Source organism: Rhinoraja longicauda, chromosome 32, assembly GCF_053455715.1.
Source record: "Rhinoraja longicauda isolate Sanriku21f chromosome 32, sRhiLon1.1, whole genome shotgun sequence".
NCBI lineage: Eukaryota > Metazoa > Chordata > Chondrichthyes > Rajiformes > Arhynchobatidae > Rhinoraja > Rhinoraja longicauda.
In genome coordinates this window covers 22,006,019-22,026,082 of record NC_135984.1, presented here as the reverse complement: position 1 = coordinate 22,026,082, position 20,064 = coordinate 22,006,019, and the positions used below count along the sequence as shown (strand labels likewise).

Below are 20,064 nucleotides of genomic sequence, written 5' to 3'. Positions count from 1 at the left end.
TTGGTGGAAGGGAAGTGGGAGGATGGTTAGCAGAGGTTGATCAGAATAGGGGAGGAATGCTAGAGGGAAAATTGGGAAAGTAGGATTGCCTTGTGTAGGCTTTGACTTTATGCGCTCAAAGGACCTCCTCCCTATGTTGCAATGAAAGCACACACCTCCTGTGAAATGTGTAGGAACCATCTTGGAGAAAGCATTAGTATCAATTCTGCCAGGAAGTAGCGTATAAATACCTCAAGCTTCAGGGACAGTCTCTCCCCAGCTGCTCTCAGGCAACTGGACGGTCCTCTCATCAGTTAGAGTTCGATCCTGACCTCCCAACTACCTCATTGAAGACTTTTGAACTATCTTTAATCACACTTTATCAGACTTTATCCAGACTACCTTGGTACATGTTGCAATAATAAACTGCACTGCACTCCACTCCACTGCACTCCACTCCACTGCACTGCATTCCACTGCACTGCATTCCACTGCACTGCACTGCACTAAAGCTGCGATCATGGCTGCCAGGCGCATGAATAGCAGATGGATCAGAACACAGCAACACCATTTTGAAGTTCCATCCTCTTAACCAGCTCAGTGGGCCAAAGGGCGAATTTCCTTGCTGTATTGCTAAAAACTAAACTAAAAGATCTCAGTGTAATTGTGAATTACTTTACAGTACTTATCCTGGCCTGCACAACATTCAGAGCTGAACTTGCAGCTAATGTCCCTTTAAAGAGTACGGTTCATTTTGGATTAGCAGGGGAGAAGGTTGTTTCATTTGGGTTTGATTCAGTTGCAATAATATTTCATTAAGCATTTGTTTAAGTGGCAGTGACTTGTGCTAATTTAGTGAGATCATTCCTGTGTTGGGTCATGAATGGGGGACTGACGGTCAGCCCAGACTGTCTGTGTTGAAACTATCATAGCTGGCACATGCCCAGAATCCACATCACACCAACTCCTCCCCCCCACCCCCCCCCCCCCTGCCCCCTGACAACAACCACTTTATTTTCTTGCACATCACACGCTTCTGAGCGATCTGGGCTAATCAAGGCCTCCCTTCCCTCCGAGCAGCTACTTTCTCCCATACTGGGAAAATAATTGAAACAAAGCCCGTTTTCAATGGCACGTCATTTCACATCGAGAGCCGCTTCTTTGTTTGACAGCCAGCTGGACGCGGTCTGCAGGGAGAGTGAAGCCCTGGGCTGGGGCCACCTCTATTGAACTCCAGTCAGGCAGAAGTCCATCATTGCCCAGCACTCCTTTGTCCCGAGCACAAAAAACACTTTCAGGCCCTCACATCTCCAATGTGCCTCCTTTTCTCTGCGGTCCCGTCCGAGTAGGATGTACTTTGAAATTAACTAACTCGCAAAAACATCCAGGGACTCCATTGTCGATTCAGCAGCAAAAGCCGAAGCAACCTGGGGTTCGGTGCTTGTACCTTGCAATTCTAAGGTCGAGGTCGTGTGTGGCCCACAGCTCCGCTCCGATCACCTGCCGAGCGGCGGGACAAAGGCTCTGCTTCTGGGGGCCTCGGCCTTACGGCATTTGGTGCATTGTCAGAGCTCAGCCTGTCAGGCTGGACCCATGGGATCCTGCCGCTCAGGATAATGGTATCCCATAAGCAAGGGGGATTACAAAGTGCTGCTTCCCCACAGGGATGATTAGGGTCCAATTTAAAGGTCAAATTGGGAGAAAATGGGCCCCCGGCCGTTCGGGCCTGCTCCTGGACTACCTGACAGGCAGACGAGAGCGTGGCAGTGTTGCCCCTGCAGCGAGCAAGTCTTGCAGGTGAAGGATCAAACCAGCCAAGTGACGGCCCACAATCTGCCTTCACGCAGATGTAAATACTTCACTATTGCTGTGCTCACAGCTTCTCCCAATGGTATTTATCTCCTATTTATTACATGTTTAATTACAGCATCATATAGCACAGAAACAGGCCATTCAGCCCACCATGTTTAGTTTAGGTAGTATCTTTTATTCATTGTTCTTTATCTCTTTGCATTATCGTCTAAATCTCTCATTTACCTTATCCCTAAGCAGTCTGAAGAAGGGTCTCGATCCGAAACGTCACCCATTCCTTCTCTCCAGAGATGCTGCCTGTCCCACTGAGTTACTCCGGCTTTTTATGTCCATCCATGTTTAGTTTAGCTTCGAGATACAGCCTGGAAACAGGCCCTTCGGCCCACCGAGTCCGTGCCGACCAGTGATCCCCGCACACTAAGACTATCCTACACACACTAGGGACACTTTACAATTTTACCAAAATCTTTGGAGTGTGGGAGGAAACTGGAGCACCCGGAGAAAACCCACGTAGGTCACGGGGAAAATGTACTAATTTCATACAGACAGCACATGTGGTCAGGAGAGAAACTGGGTCTCTGGCGCTGTAAGGTACCAACTCTACCACTGCACCACCATGTTGCTCACTAAGCAATCAGCTATACGAATCCTGTTTACCTGCAGATGGTAATTCAACCCTTTAGGAAATATGTTGTTAAACTGGAAAGGGTGCAGAGAAGATTTATGAGGATGCTGCCAAGACTCGAGGATGTGAGCTGTAGGGAGAGGTTGAGCAGGCTAGGACTTTATTCCTTGGAGTGCAGGAGGATGAGGGGTGATGTTATAGAGGTGTATAAGGTCATGAGGGAAATAGGTAGGGTGGATGCACAGAGTCTTTTGCCCAGAGTAGGGTAATCAAGAAACAGAATTAATAGGAATCTGAGGGACAACTTTTTCACACAGAGGGTGGTGGGTATATGGAACAAGTTGCAGAGGAGATAGTTAGATATTTAAAAGACATTTGGACATGTACATGGATAGGGAAGGTTTGGAGGGATATGGGCAAAACGCACGCAGATGGGACTAGATGAACCACTTTGGTTGGCAAGGTACTTTGGGCCAAAGGGCCTGTTTCCACACTGTAAGATTCTATGTGCTTGTCCAGATATTTTTCAAATCTCTTCCTCCATCATCCACCTATTGTGAACCTAATGAACTTCAGACTGAGAGTCAGGGGAGAGGGTGTCCAGTGATAGGGAAGGGTAAGGTGTGAAAACAACAGATCCCAGCAGACGATGATAAGGAAATGTAGAATGGTACATTGTTAGCTGAGGGGAAGGTGACAAGGACTGACTGAGCTACAATCAGTAACATTAACCAGAAGGACTGTCAGTGTGTAAGAAGGAACTGCAGACGCTGGTTTAAACTTCAGAATGACTGTCACCTCCTTCCCCTCAGCCAACAATGTATCATTCTACATTTTCTTATCATCGTCTGCTTTGAACAGTCATTTTCACACCTTACCCTTCCATATCTCTAGATTCTTTCTCCCCTGAGTCTGATGAAGGATCTCATCCCAAAACATCACCCATTCCTGAAGAAGGGTCTCGACCCAAAACGTTATCCATTCCTTCTCTCCAGAGATGCTGCCTGTCACGTTGAGTTACTCCAGCTTTTTGTGTCTATCTTCGACCAGCATCTGTAGTTCCTTCTTACCCATTCCTTCTCTCCAGAGATGCTGCCTGTCACGTTGAGTTACTCTAGCATTTTGTGTCTATCTTCAGTGTAAACCAGCATCTGCAATTCTTTCCTACACAGTCTTGCTGGGAATAGCCCTAAGTAGCATTCACCTAGGAGGATTGGCGTGAAGCTATAAATAACGGGAGTGGTAAATCAGCAACAAGAATTTAAACTCCTGACAAACAGTGACAATTCAGAAAAATAATTTCAGCATCACAAGCAAATTGAGATCACAGTGTTCACAATTGGAGATCGGGTTCTTGTCACTGTTTGACTCTCTCACGCCCCAGGATGGGAGACCTCTATGTTGTACATTGCAAGGGGGGGGGGGGGGGAGGGAGAGGGGGGGAGGGAGAGAGGGGGGGGGGGGGGAGGGAGAGGGGGGGAGGGAGAGGGGGGGGATCTTGAGACCCATCCTGGGCAGCATCACACTAGTTGTCTATCCATTTCCTTGACCTCGATGACGTCAACAGTATTGAATATCAGGTGAAATGGCGGATTCATTAACGAATGTTAACTGAATCCAGTCAAGTCTCATTTGTATTCCAGCTAAATTCAAATGGAAGCTGGTTCAGTAAAACAGGGTAATACTGAGCACATTTGGAACCCCAGTCAAGCCCAGCTTAATTGGGCATGGTTAACTTGGCACTACTGAACAAAGTCACAGAATTAATTGAAAGCCAAACATTGATTAGGAGTTCCAAGTGATTATTAAGGATGGTGAAATGCCTAGTAAATAAAATGTAATTTAGATTTTCTTTTTTTTTAAAACAGGTACTTTTATTTGTATTTGAGGTTGCAATTTGTTTGGATAGTTGAGGGGAGGCATTGCCTGTTGCTACTGTTTTAGAATCATTTGCCATTCTTCGTAGACTGTTGCTCCTGCTTTCCAACAGTTCGAACTCAACAGAAACCCTCACAAAGGCAGAGCAGACAGGCGGTAAAATCTATCACAGGATAGTCAATACTGTTTGAAAACAGAATTTCTAAAGGGCTGACATCCTTTATGTGACAATCTTTCAAGGATGGTAAACCTATACCTCCCTGATCCTGGAGAGGAAGAAACCAACTCAGCTGGACAGAAATCTGTGTGGTTTTTTTTGCCTGTAAATTGCAGAAGTGAAAAAAAAAAATGCAGAGCATTGCCCCTGTGTTTGGAAATGTTACTTTTCTGACGGTGTAGTTTAGAGTGAGGTTTTACAAAGAGAATCTTGCTCTCCCTTCTTGTCCCCCCTCTCTGGATTCCATAGATGTTGCAGTCAGCTCTGGTCCCAGCATGGTGCCATCAAGCCTTTCTGTCCCATTGTTCGACAACTTAGAAAAAGAAGAGGAAAAACACAAAAGCAGTTGCAAACATGCATGATAACAAATTCCAATAATTTACCAAGGGGCTCGAATGAGACAGGCATCAGACTAAGTCGGTGCTGCGGGTGATGTGGCGTGGTTACCGGCCACGGTAGCTACTCTCCCCACCACATTTCCTACATGATGCCTTCCTTTGCTTCGCTCCTGCTTTATCTATACCTTTTTGTCGAGGCAGAGAGCTCTAAAGTCTGCCGGTGTCAATGCACCTGTCCGCTGGACAGGCCCCTGAGAGGGACGAGGCATCTCCACTCCTTCAAGCCCAGCCACAGATCTCGAAGTAAGTACTAAACCTTCTTCACACAGACCCCTTTACAATTGCTTTTCCTCAACAATCAAGGTTTGTATAAGGCTCTCCAAGCATCTCTCTCGCTCTCTCATTCTGTCCTCAAATAAACACTTTATTTCCTTGAATACAATGGGAGCTGATTACAAATTTTAATGACCTTTTTGATATGCATTTCTGCCTTTTCTCTCTCGAGTTAACTGCGTCTCTTTTTTACCCCCTAAAAAGAAATATGTAAAACTAGTTAAGTGTCTCTTTGTTGAGTCATTGCACCATCTTGTATAGAGATAACACTCGGGCGAGTCTCTTTATATCAATTTACTATTGAAATGTAAGCACGGGTCAAAACTCAGACCCGATCTCCCAAGAGGAAAAACAAACAGAATTTTAATTAGCTTTATCTGAACCGCAATAGTCTTTGTAAAGTGGAAATTATTGCTTGCAAATGTAATCACAATAAAATAAGAAGTGAGGAAAAATTGACAATAATTCCTTTGAAACATGTTCTCAACTTAAAGTTTGTATTGACTTCCATCAGTTTTAAACAAAATCTTTCCAACCAAAATTCCTCCATCGCTTGCCATGACTTATCGTCAAAATTCTTTGTCACTTATGCCCACCCGTTTAATTAATTTATAGCTCCCCTACTTCTCCCGAAATCCCATTCAATTTGCCCTCCTCAATAATATCACAGACCGTCAAACTACATAAAGACCTGTTCCTACGATGTTAGCATTTAAACAAAAATAACTGAACAATCCTACACAATCGCAGAAGGAGGTGAAAGCTACTTTATTAAGAGCTCCACGCAAAGCAAAATAAATATGTTAACATTAGCATTAACTGCAATCGGAACCCGGCAAGAATCCCGACAGTTTCTGTTCACGGTGACTGTAATGTCGGTCAGTTTTAACCCTCCAACGCAAAGTACCAAGTGATCTATTTACACCTGCCGTCCAAATAGTTTAGATCTTAACAAGGCGAGCAGAGGAATAGATCGCTAACACAAAGGAAAGCTTAAAAAATATTAAAACAGGATTGTGCGTCATAATTAATTTATTTGTTTAATGTAACTGCATCAAGGGGAACTGACATATATCGCCATTGTAACTATAAGAACTTATGTGTATATGTTTCCGAGAGTTTACATTCAATCTTAATCTCCCTGTATGTACATATATTTTGTTTATATATATGTTCCATGGTTCCATTATTATCATGTTTCATTAATATATATTATATTAATATATATTAATTCAAGGTACTGTGAAATTCTTTAACTTTCACATACAGATCAATAAGATTATTGCAAGAAAATAACTGCAGATGCTGATACAAATCGAAGGTATTTATTCACAAAACGTTGGAGTAACTCAGCAGGTCAGGCAGCATCTCAGGAGAGAAGGAGTCTGAAGAAGGCTCTCGACCCGAAACGTCACCCATTCCTTCTCTCCTGAGATGCTGCCCGACCTGCTGAGTTACTCCAGCATTTTGTGAATAAGATTATTGCCATACCTGTAATTTGTGTCTATGGGATTACATTTAATTTCCCCCAAAAATATATATTTGAAGAATTAAAGGAATAAAATGTTATGTTCTTGTAGGCAATGGTTGAACTCAGCATCAAATTATTTAGACCAGCTTTGGAAATAAAGCTTATGCTCAATCATCTACATAATTACATATCAATGGCCCACTCATTTTTGCTCAATTATGCCCCATCTCAATTAATTCTTCAATTAATTTTAGCTCTATTTCCAGCATATATTGTAGTTGAAAGTCTATTTTTGGCTCAAAACACTAAGCAGGCTCACTTAATGTAATAGCCGCAGACGAGCAAAAAGCTAAGGAACAGCAGATGCTCAGTAAAGAGAGTTGAATGAATTCTCGCTAAAAATCAATTGTTTCAAGGAGTTGCATAGCAGCGTCAGCGGATTTTAAATTGTCTTTCAATGTTAATTTTGTCAATCGCTGTTAGTGTTTTGTAATGAATAATGCTCCGTTCATGCAAGTTTCATTGAATTGTGATTGTTTGTATTAAATTCTCACCAGGCCATGTCCCTTTCATGGCCGGTCGGTCCCTCTGGATTCGACTTCTTTCATGTCACATTTTCATTGGATTTGTTTTGTGTTAAAACTCCATTAGGTCGGCTTGTTACACGTGTACACGTTACACGTTGGATTCCGTCTATTTTGTGATTATTTGTTTCTCAGACATTAGTGACTGTCCTTTTGGGACAAAACACCGATCTTCTTGCATAGTTTGAAGAAGGGTCTCGACCCGAAACGTCACCCATTCCTTCTCTCCTGAGATGCTGCCTGACCTGCTGAGTTACTCCAGCATTTTGTGAATAAATACCTTCGATTTGTACCAGCATCTGCAGTTATTTTCCTACACCTTGCATAGTTTGGTCGATATTATGATTTCATACCCCTACTGATTTACTTGTCTCTGAACTGCCTTCTAAGTGGCTTGATCGGCAACAGAGTTAATGCAAACAAGGCGAAGATTGGACAATAAATGTTGACTTGGCCAACAATACCCACATCCTGAGATTATCATTTATTAAACTTTCCCTGTTGGTTCGCTGATTAATGCATCCTTTTGCAGTTATAATGTATTTTACCACAATCAGTAATAAGGTTTAATGATAAAACTGAATACTGCAAGTAGTCACCTGTATCAAGAGAGAAGACAGCAGGGATGTTGGTGGAGCCTAATGTAAATGAGTTTATTTGCCTGATGCATTTAAGTGGCTCTTTAAAACATTGCTTTAGCAAAAGTCTAAATGCACGGATGCTGGAATCTGGTGATTTAAACATTTTTTGGTTTGCGATATATTATAGCCTGGGAACTGAATGACTGTCAGGAAACAATGTAACCCAATACCATTGGTTCATCAATCAATTCACTCAATTTAATGCAGGAAGGTTTATTGGTTCCGGGAGAGTTATATCACCCCTAATAGAAAGTTGATTCACTTAAATTCTTGCATAATTCAGAATTTCTGCTGGTGCTGAAAATAATTGGATTTTATAAGTAAATGAATTTAGAAACTTGAAGAAAGCATTTCTTGGAATTGTTTGTGCTATTGCCCGTTGATATAACAAATGACCAAGAAATCTTTGACTAGTTTAGAAAAAAATCAAAATTGAAATATGTACCTATTAGAGAAGACTTCTATTCGAAATGCCTCACTGCTTTGAAGCCAATGTTCACATTTCCACAGCGATTCCTTGATTTATGGAAGAAAGGCAATTTAGAAAACATTTGGTTAAGAAAAATTTCATAACTTGAAAAAGCTACGTAAAATGCTTGACAGCTATGGTGAAACCTATTTGTCCGCGTGATGAGTGGTGTGTGATTAATCACAGTGAAAAATAGATATTTAATTTGAAGGCACCTACAACAAAGGGTCAACAGCGATGTATTAAAAATCCATAAATCAAACATTCATGAATTGAGGAATACCTGTATGCAGTTTATTTACAGGAAAGCAATTCAGAGTGTATACTAAGCGAAAAGGTAGGAAGCAACTGTCACATCAGGTAAAATTGACGTAAGTGATCGAAACCTTGACCAAACCAATGGGTTTTAAACAACATTTTAAAGAAGAAATGGATAGAATTGGACTGAGCTGGGAAGGTGCAGGGAGGAAATTCCCAAACTAGAGATTTTGGCAAATGAACACGCAGAAGCTAATAATGGAGTGAAATAAATAAACTGTGAAAAAAGAGTAGATTTGGAGAAGTGCAGAGCACATAGTTCCCTAATGATTAGAGATGTGGAAGAGTGTCCATGGGGATATCTGTGAGAAAGATAGGGAGGGATTTGAATGCACGGTCTTTAATTTTAAGGCATCACAGAAAAACAAGCAATAGTCTGAAGAAGGGTCTCGACCCGAAACGTCACCCATTCCTTCTCTCCAGAGATGCTGCCTGACCCGCTGAGTTACTCCAGCTTTTTGTGTCTATCTTCAAGATAAATCAAGTAAATGAAGAAGGGCCTCAGCTTTACACCCTTGTTTTTATATTCTAGCCCCTTTGAAATGAATGTGAGCATTGCATTGCCTTCTTTACCATGCAAATTCACCATTAGGGAATCCTGCACCAGTCCCCCCCCCAGTTCCCTGGAGAGTCTGGCTAGGTGACATTTTGGATGTCACCTAGCCAGACTCTCCAGGGATGCTGCCTGACCCATAGGGTTACTCAAGCATGTTGTATCTTCCAATAAAAATCAATCTATCTTGTAATTAACTATTATTTGGAAGGCTCAGTACTCAATAATCAAATAGCCAATAAAACTATGCGTGTATTTGATTTTCTGTCCATTTGAGCGAAGGAAAGATAAAGGAAATTACTGATCTCAGGCACAAATATCAGTGTCAAAGTTTAGTAAAGGAAGAAACTGCAGGTGCTGGTTTAAACCGGAGATAGACACAAAAGGCTGGAATATCTCAGCATCTCTGGAGAGAAGGAATGGGTGACGTTTCGGATCGAGACCCTTCTTCAGACTAATGTCTCGACCCGAAATGTCACCCATTCTTCGCTCCAGAGATGCTGCCTGTCCCGCTGAGTTCCTCCAGCTTTTTTGTGTCTATCTTAGCGTCAAAGTTTAGTTTAGTTTAGAGATACAGCGCAGAAACAGGCCCTTCGGCCCACCGAGTCTGCGCCGACCAGCGATCCCCGCACACTAACACTATCCTACACACACTAGGGACAATTTACAATTTTATCAAGCCAATTAACCTACAAGCCTGTACGTCTTTGGAGTGGACTTTCCATTTGGTTACAGCTCAGTAAATGACCTTCTACGGTGGCATTTTACGTCAGTTTTCCAGGAGTTTAGTTGACACAACTGTCACAGCATTTACGAACTTAACTGAGGGCTGAGAGAAAACGCCTAAGTTTCGATTTACAGGACAACCGATATAAACTCCCATTCATGGCTGGGGTACGAGGAGCGGAGCACAAACTACACGCACAGAAGGTGAGATCATCAGTGTGAGTGGCCAGGCATCTCCCCCATGGAGATTATCAGCATGCGCCAGAAGCCTGGGGGCAAACTTATCCTCAGCCGACTGCACAACATTAGGAATTAAATAAAATGAGATGAAAATATCAGTTGACCATAATTCTTTATAATTTCTGTAAAAAGTAAATGGCAACGTGCATTGAAGCAAATGCAGCAACTTCTTTGGCTTGAAAGCGGCAAGCCCCTCATTTCTCTTAATTGGCTAATTAATCACTCATTTTGCTCAAAATTAGTTAAATCAATTATTTTTCAACGCGGTAATTAAAAAAAAAAAATTCTGCTTGCTAAAACATGCCTGAAAAGGAGCCTGTTTTGTAGCAGTGTGTGATGTAATGCTTTTCCAGTGACTGAGTTTGTCGTGTGTAGAGGCAGATGCTGAATGCCACCACTTCTGGATGCTAGCATTAAACAGAACTATGATAATACAACATTCTTGCCACTTTGGTGATGCTGGACTGGCAGATTTTATGGACTGCTAGTCGTAGACAATAGACAATATAGGAGGAGGCCATTCGGCCCTTTGAGCCAGCACCGCCATTCAATGTGATCATGGCTGATCATTCTCAATCAGTACCCCGTTCCTGCCTTCTCCCCATACCCCCTGACTCCGCTATCCTTAAGAGCTCTATCTAGCTCTCTCTTGAATGCATTCAGAGAATTGGCCTCCACTGCCTTCTGAGGCAGGGAATTCCACAGATTCACAACTCTCTGACTGAAAAAGTTTTTCCTCATCTCAGTTCTAAATGGCCTACCCCTTATTCTTAAACTGTGGCCCCTTGTTCTGGACTCCCCCAACATTGGGAACATGTTTCCTGCCTCTAACGTGTCCAATCCCTTAATAATCTTATTCCTTTTCGATAAGATCTCCTCTCATCCTTCTAAATTCCAGTGTATAAAAGCCTAGTCGCTCCAGTCTTTCAACATATGATAGTCCCGCCATTCCGGGAATTAACCTAGTAAACCTACACTGCACGCCCTCAATAGCAAGAATATCCTTCCTCAAATTTGGAGACCAAAACTGCACACAGTACTCCAGGTACTAATATTAATAGTTCGACCCACTTTTAGTTAACTACAGATGTAACACGGAAATTTGCCAGTGAACGAAGATGAGTTTATAAGGCACATGGGCACGGAGCCTTGATGACTTGATAAGGTCGATGACATTGGTCTGTGGAATGGGATATTTTTGGATTGGATGCAGGTGACTAGTGGAGTTCCGCGGGGGTTCGTTTTGGGTCGATAACTTTTCACGATTTTCACGATTTGGATGATGTAATTGATGATGTTGTGGTCAAGTTTGCGGTTGATACAAAGATAGATGGAGGGGCGGGTAGTGTTGAGGAAGCAGGTAGTCTGCAGAAGGACTTGGAAAGTGGGCAAAGACATGTCAAATGGAATACAGCCTGGCAACAAGTACAGTCATGCACTTTGGCAGAAGGAATAAATGCCTAGACTATTTTCCAAGTTGAAAGATTTCCAAAATCAGAGGTGCAAAGTGACGTGGGGAAACTGGTGCAGGATTCCTCAATGGTGAATTTGCATGTTGAGTCAGTTGATAAAGAAGGCAATGCAAAACTCGCATTCATTTCAAAGGGGCTAGAATATAAAAACATGGGTGTTAAGCTGAGGCTTTGTAAGGCGCTGGTGAGGCCACATTTTGAGCATTGTGAGCAGTTTTGGGCTCCAGGTCTGAATAAGGATTCATTGGCGTGGGAGAGGGTCCAGAGGAGGTTTACGGGAATGATCCCTGGGATGAATGGGTTAATGTATGAGGAGCATTTGATAGCTCTGGGCCTGTACTTTCTGAAGTTTAGCATGAGGATGGGGGGGGGGGGAATCTCTTCAAAACTTAACAGATAAACAGATAATGAAAGGCCTATTTGAGTCTAAAGGATGTTTCCAGTGATGAGTGAATCTAGAACCAGATGGCACAACCTCAGAGTAAAAGGACATACCTTTCGAATGGCGTTGAGGAGGAATATCTTTAGCCAGAGGGTGGTGAATCTGTAGAATTCTTTGACACAGAAGGCTGTGGAGGCCAAGACATTGGGTGTTTTTTAAAGCGGAGATCGACAGTTTCTTGATTAGTAAGGGTGTCAGAGGTTATGGGGAGAAGGCAGGAGAATGGAGTTCAGAGGGAAAAATAGATCAGCTATGATTGAATGGTGGAGTCGACTCGATGGACCGAATGGCCTAATTCAGCTCCTATGTCTTATGGACCTCGTGAATTTAGGAAGACCATGGGACACTGTTCTGGCCATTTAAAAAGATGTGAGAATCATGGACGCCCTTTGATTTCTCTAACTTCAAGTAACCCCAGCATTCCCTCTCGCTCTATTCCTCAACCACCCAAGTCGCACCAGTTTCTCGTTTTCACCCAACAAACAGCTAACAATGGCCCGCTTCCTTTATCATCGTTACTTTTTTGCATATCTTTCATTCATTGTTCTTTATCTCTCCACATCATCGTCTACATCTCTCGTTTCCCTTATCCCGAACCAGTCTGAAGAAGGGTCTCGATCTGAAACGTCACCCATTCCCTCTCTCCAGAGATGCTGCCTGTCCCGCTGAGTTACTCCAGCACTTTGTGGGTCTATCTTTGTGCTTGAAATAGAAACAGGTGAGCCAAATGTCAACCGACAGAATCTCTGACATGTCGATGGTGGATCATCAGATTTTACTGGTCAGCATAAATCACAAGACTCACGACTTGGACTCACATATTACCCAGATGAATGAATTGACCAGATTCACTCCTTTGGTCGGGGGGTCCTCCTTCTTGCAATGGTTGTTCCCGGGGTTGTCGCTTCTGATGTCTTGCTCTGCCCTTTTATACTATTTTATTTCCTTCAATCTTCTAGAGAAAGCCTTTGTTTTAGCCCAAGGCTCTCCTGACTCTGAAGTCAATCATTTCAAGTTGTCACTCAACCAAGGGCTGAGTAACCAAAACACATATTCATTGCTTATCAGTCTAGAGAGTGGTGTCACAGGTAGATAGGGTGGTCAAAAAGGCTTTTGGCATATTGGTCCTCATTAGTCAGGGTATTGAGTTTAGAAGTTGGCAGGTCAGTTTACAGTTTTATAAGACATTGGTGAGGCCATAGTGAGGAAAGAGTGCAGAGAAGATTCTCAAGGATGTTGCCAGGACTCAAAGGCATGAGCTATAGGGAGAGGTTGAGCAGGCTAGGGCTTTATTCCTTGGAGCACAGGAGGATGAGGGGTAATCTAATAGAGGTGTACAAAATTATGAGAGAACGTCCGAAGAAGGGTCCCGACCCGAAACGTCGCCCATTCCTTCTCTCCAGGGATGCTGCCTGAGTTACTCCAGCTTTTTGTGTCTATTTTAGATTTTAAAAATATAGTCTTTTGCCCAGAGTTGAAGAATTAAGAACCGGAGGACATAGGTTTAAGGCGAGGGAGGGTAAGATTTAGTAGGAACCTGAGGGGTGACTTATTTATACAAAGGGCGGTGGGTATATGGAGGTTTGCTGGAGGTGGCAGTTGAGGCAGGTACATTCATAACATTTAAGAGACAATTAGACAGGTATATAGATATGAAAGGTTTAGAAGGTTATGGGCCAAATGCAGGCAGTAGGACTTATGTAGATAGGGCATGTTGCCATGTTGCCCGGCATGAGCAAGTTGGGCCGAAGGGCCTGTTTCTGTGCTGTATGACTCTCTCTCTCTCTTTCTTTCTCTCTCTCTCTCTCTCTCTCTCTCTCTCTCTCTCTCTCTCTCTCTCTCTCTCTCTCTCTCTCTCTCTCTCTCTCTCTCTCTCTCTCTCTCTCTCTCTCTCTCTCTCTCTCTCTCTCTCTCTCTCTCTCTCTCTCTCTCTCTCTCTCTCTCTCTCTCTCTCTCCCTCCCTCCCTCCCTCTCTCCCTCCCCCCCCTCCCTCCCATTCCTCGCTCCCTCCCCCTTCCCCTCCCCCTCCCCCCTCCCTCTCCCTCCCTCCGTCCGTCTCTCTGCCTCTCTGCCTCTGTCTCTCTGTCTCTGTTTCTGTGTCTCTGTCTCTCTGTGTCTCTGTGTCTCTGTATCTCTGGGTCTCTGGGTCTCTGTCTCTCTGTGTCTCTGTGTCTCTGTCTCTGTCTCTGTCTCTGTCTCTGTCTCTGTCTCTGTCTCTGTCTCTCTCTGTCTTTGTCTCCGTCCGCTGCTGGACATTGAGGGGGTGAATCCGGTGGGGACACCCCCTTAAATAAGGGAAGGGATATCACCGCAGGGGACCACGTGTGTGGAAAGGGTGTTTTGTGTAAAGTTAAACGCGATCACTACTGAGTATTGCACTATTGAATGTATAGGCACAAAGAATGCATGAAGAGTTTTTGCACGTTTTTTTCTTTTGTGTATTATACTTTTAATTATGAAAAACGTTTATTTTGGGGGAAGTAAAATGATGGCTAGCGACATTGGACTGTAGGTGGCATTGTAGCCGAATGGGCCCCTGTGTTCGTACATGTGCACTTCCAGTCAGAGGTCACTGGAGGTCAGTCATAAGCCTTAGAAACGATGCAGTCAATTATATGGTTGCACCACTTTCCCATTGCAGATCCATAAATGTTAGTTAAGGTCTGCAACCATCATGCTCTTTATGACGGCAGGGAAGTGAAAGACATTCTGGCCTTCCATCACAGTGAGGAGGTGACTGGAGGAGACTAACTGTGATGGATGTTTCTTTTGTTTGGTGTTGGTTATGATTGTATGTGTTATTGCATTTTTATTGATTATTCTTATTGGTCTTATTGTTGAACTGCGGGTAATTTTTCATTTCACTGCACATTTATGTGTATGTGACAAATAAATTGACTATTGACTATTGACTATTGATCCATTGCAACCTTGCACAGTCTAGCCACTGAATAATCAGCCAAAGATCCACATCAACAAAGTTCAGACATTGCAGACGAAGATGAAACATTTATTGCCATAGACTCAATGGGCCGAAGAGCCTGTTTCTATGCTGTGTGACTCCATGACTTTGGAAAATAACTTTTGTCTTTAGACTTTAGAGATTTAGCGCGGAAACAGATCCTTCAGCCCATTGAATCTACACCGACCAGCAATCAACCCGTACACTAGCACTATCCTACACACTGGGGATAGTTTACAATCTTTACCTAAACCTATTAACCTACAAACCAATACGTTGTTGGAGTGTGGGAGGAAACCAGAGTAATTGGAGAAAACCAATACGGAGAAGTAAAGGCGTCAAATGTTACGGGGAGAAGGCGGAAGAATGGGGTTGAGAGAGAAAAACAGATCAGCCATGATCATATGGCGGAGCAGACTCGATGGGCTGAATGGCCTGATTCTCCTTCTGTGTCTCGTGGCCTAATGGTTGGGCCAAAGGGCTTGTTCCTGTGCTGTGTGATTATAACTACGCCATCTTTACCCAGTCCAGACCGCATGTGATTCCAAACAGCTGATAACCAAGCAAGTCATTCAGTTTGCAGCAACTTGTATGCTGTAACGGAGAAAGAGTTAAACAAGGTGATCGTCTGGCATCGACCTAGAAATGAACAGTGAGGACACCATCCATGGTGTCAAGTTACACCAGAATGGGGCTAAACTCAGAACAGAGCTGACAGCTCAGAAACAGGGGGGACCTCATTGAAACGTACCAAATAGTGAAAGGCCTGGATAGAGTGGATGTGGAGAGTACGTTTCCACTAGTGGGAGAGTCTAGGACCAGAGGTCATAGCCTCAGAATTAAAGGATGTTCCTTTGGGAAGGAGATGAGAAGGAATTTCTTAAGTCAGATGTTAGTGAATCTGTGGAATTCTTTGCCACAGAAGGCTGTGGAGGCCAAGTCAATGGATATTTTTAAGGCAGAGATACATAGAATATTGGTGTCGGGGGTTATGGGGAGAAGGCAGGAGAATGTGGTAAGGAGGGAGAGATAGATCAGCCACGATTGAATGGCGGAGTAGACTTGATGGGCCGAATGGCCCAATTCTGTTCCTATCACTTATAACCTTATGACTTTAAACAGGCAACCATGAGATTGCACTGCCCACAGGAGCCCCTGGGAACACACGACTGGGACTGAACCCTCCCGAACAGGGAAAGCAAGTCTGCTTATTACTAATCCATTTCACAGGATGTGGGCAATGTCAGCACTTAGTGCCCATCCCTAACAGCTCTTGAACAGAGTGGCTCCTGAGACTATTTCAGACAGTCAAGGGTGAGGGCTTCCTTGCATTTTATTTATTTATTTATTTGTTTTTAAAATTTATTTTATGTTATTTTTTTTTAGTTTAGATACAGCGTGGAAACAGGCCCTTCGGCCCACAGAGTCCGCGCCGCCCAGCGATCCCCGCACACTAACACTGTCCTACACACACTAGGGACAATTTTTACATTTCACCCAGTCAATTAACCTACATACCAGTACGTCTTTGGAGTGTGGGAGGAAACCGAAGATCTCGGAGAAAACCCACGCAGGTCACGGGGAGAACGTACAAACTCCGTACAGACGGCGCCCGGAGTCAGGATCGAACCTGAGTCTCCGGAGCGCTGCATTCACTGTAAGGCAGTAACTCTACCGCTGCGCCACCGTGCCGCCCTCTTTTCCCCACTGTACTTACTCATTGCAATGTCATATAACTGTGCAGTGGTCATGGGAACGAGGACACCATTCTTTGCATGGAATTAATTACTCAAGAGTAATTTGTTCAGAGACAAGAAAGAGTTTGTATTTTTTATAATGCCTTTGATGACTGAAGGACTACCCTGGGCATTTTAGATGCCACTGGAGCATTGATTAAGCAGTTTCACTGCTGTAATGCTTGATATGCCACAGCAAATTGTTGGAGGTCAACGTCTCACACACAACAATGGAAGATGACCATATGATCCATGAAAAAATATGTTAAAAAGACATTGAAAAAGCTGAGCAAGTATGGCCGCATGTAACAGTGCCGAGCAGGAGGACAAGGCAATGTGTTTAATTCCCGGAATGGCGGGACTGTCGTATGTTGAAAGACTGGAGCGATTAGGCTTGTATACACTGGAATTTAGAAGGATTAGAGGGGATCTTTTTAAAACATATAAGATTATTAAGGGGTTGGACACGTTAGAGGCAGGAAACATGTTCCCAATGTTGGGGGAGTCGAGAACCAGGGGCAACAGTTTAAGAATAAGGGGTAGGCCATTTAGAACGGAGATGAGGAAAAACATTTTCAGTCAGAGAGTTGTAAATCTGTGGAATTCTCTGCCTCAGAAGGCAGAATTCCCTGCCTCAGGAGGCCAATTCTCTGAATGCTTTCAAGAGAGCGCTAGATAGAGCTCTTAAGGATAGTGGAGTCAGGGGGTATGGGGAGAAGGCAGGAACTGGGTACTGATTGAGAATGATCAGCCATGATCATATTGAATGGTGGTGCTGGCTCGAAGGGCCGAATGGCCTACTCCTGCACCTATTGCCTTTTGTCTATTGTCTATTGATTCTCCAGCAGTGATTAAACAGATAATAATAGAGGCCTGTATTCCAGCTGCCTAAATGAAGTGAAATCAAACAAAGCTGTTCCAGACTGAAGGTGCAAAGCTAATGTCTGCCTGATAGAACTACTTTTCTGTGAAGTTACTATGTCGGTTGTTTCTCCACGTCAGGCCTTCCATATTTCACAGTGCAGTAGACTGAACATCTATCTGACTTTAGCAGAAACAAGGAACTGCAGATGCTGATTTCCCCCCAAAAATGACAAAGTGCTGGAGTAACTCAGCGGGTCATGCCGCATCTCTGGAGAACATGGATAGGTAACGTTTCAGGTTGGGAGTAAGCTTCATCCATCTGTCAATGGAATCAAGGAATATGTGGAAAAAGCAGGAATGGAGTACTGATTTTGGATGATCAGCCATGATCATATTGAGTGGCGGTGCTGGCTCGAAGGGCCGAATGGCCTACTCCTGCACCTATTTTCTATGTTTCTATGTTTCCTCTCGCCTGCATCCAGAGTTGCTGCCTGACCCGCTGAATTACTCCAGCATTTTGTGTCTATCTTCGATGTAAACCAGCTTCTGCAGTTCCTTCCTGCACATTTCCTCCACCCATTACCTGCCACGTTTTGTCCTGCCCCTCCTTTCTTCCAGCTTTCTTACCCCCCCCTGACAATCAGTCTGAAGAAGGATCCTGAACCAAAATGTCACCGAAACATTTCCTCCAGAGATGCTGAGTTACTCCAGCACTTTGTGTCTTTTTATGTAACCAGCGCCTGCTGCTTCTTGCTTCTACCAGATTTGAGCGTCTCACTTGGATGTTTGAATTCTCCACCCCCTCCCCTCTCTAATTGCTCCGTCCGTGGTCTCCTGCACTGTTACAACAAGGTGCAGTGCAAGCTTGGGGAACAACAACTCATCTTTCATCTAGTCACGTTGTCACTTTGTCTATCCTTGGTAGCATACTTTCTCAATATCAGCACTGGCCTTTTCTGCTGTAAATCATTGATGTGTGTTCTTGGCTCAGTTTATCATCCTCCATTGGCACAGCTTTACCTATTGGACGTGGCCTGCAGCACCGACACTAACACATTGAACTTCTTTGTTTGTATCATCACCTTCCAACTACCCTTGTTAATCCGCTTAACTGGATGATCCTCATCCCCATGACAACAGTGCTCCTCCCACCCTAATTGCTGATATTAGAAACGTATAAGATTATTAAGGGGTTGGACACGTTAGAGGCAGGAAACATGTTCCCAATGTTGGGGGAAGTCCAGAACCAGGGGCCACAGTTTAAGAATAAGGCGTAGGCCATTTAGAACGGAGATGAGGAAAATCTTTTTCAGTCAGAGAGTTGTAAATCTGTGGAATTCACTGCCTCAGGAGGCCAAGTCTCTGAATGCATTCAAGAGAGAACTAGATAGAGCTCTTAAGGATAGCGGAGTCAGAGGGTATGGGGAGAAGGCAGGAACGGAGTACTGATTGAGAATGATCAGCCATGATCACATTGTATAAGACAATAACTGCAGATGCTGGTACAAATCGAAGGTATTTATTCCCACAGTGGTGCAGCATCTAGAGATGCTGTCTCTCGCGGGGTGGCAGAGATTTGGCTTCGATCCTGACCTCTGCTGCTGTATGTGTGGAGTTTGCATGTTCTCCCTGTGATTGTGTCGGCTTGCACTGGTTCCTCCCACATTCTAAAGGCATGCAGATTTGTAGGTGCACTTGGTCTTAGTAAATTGCCCCCAGTATTTAGGGGGTGGATACGAAAATGAGATAACATGGAACTAGTGTAAAACGGTTATTTATTCACAAAATGCTGGAGTAACTCAGCAGGTCAGGCAGCATCTCAGGAGAGAAGGAATGGGTGATGTTTCGGGTAGAGACCATTCTTCAGACTGATGTCAGGGGGGCGGGACAAAGGAAGGATATAGGTGGAGACAGGAAGATAGAGGGAGAATTGGGAAGGGGGAGGGGAAGAGAGGGACAGAGGAACTATCTAAAGTTGGAGAAGTCAATGTTCATATCGCTGGGCTGCAAGCTGCCCAAGCGAAATATGAGGTGCTGTTCCTCCAATTTCCGGTGGGCCTCACTATGATCGATGGTCGGTGTGGACTCGGTGGGATTCAAGCTGTATATTTCAATCAATCAAACATTCCTCCAGCTTAGTGCCCTCGTAGCCTCAGGTTTAATCTCCATTCACAGTTCCTTGACCCTAAATAGACACAAAAACCATTGAGCAGATGGGGCAGGAGCTGTTGAGTGAGAAACAGATTGAATATTTCAATTTTGATAACATCTCACCAGAAGGTTATTGATCTGGGACATTAGCTGTATTTCTCTCTCCATGCTGCCTGACCTGCTGAGTGTTTTGGGATATGCTACAGAATTTGGAACCTTTTTTCGGTTTTGAAACTATGAAAAAAATAACTTT

The 20,064-nt window shown here is 43.8% G+C and overlaps 1 protein-coding gene across 2 annotated transcripts in view; it reads left to right on the top strand.

The window, feature by feature from the left end:
• The first annotated feature begins 4,420 nt into the window (after positions 1-4,420).
• Positions 4,421-20,064, top strand: part of robo4 (roundabout, axon guidance receptor, homolog 4 (Drosophila)) — a 134,711-nt gene continuing 119,067 nt past the window's right edge. Inside the window, exon 1 of one of the 2 annotated variants that reach the window (XM_078426780.1) lies at positions 4,421-5,152. In XM_078426780.1, the coding sequence (XP_078282906.1) occupies positions 4,996-5,152 (157 nt within the window). In that variant the 5' untranslated portion in view covers positions 4,421-4,995. The remainder of the gene's footprint in view (positions 5,153-20,064) is intronic. The other variant, XM_078426778.1, reaches the window with a different exon arrangement.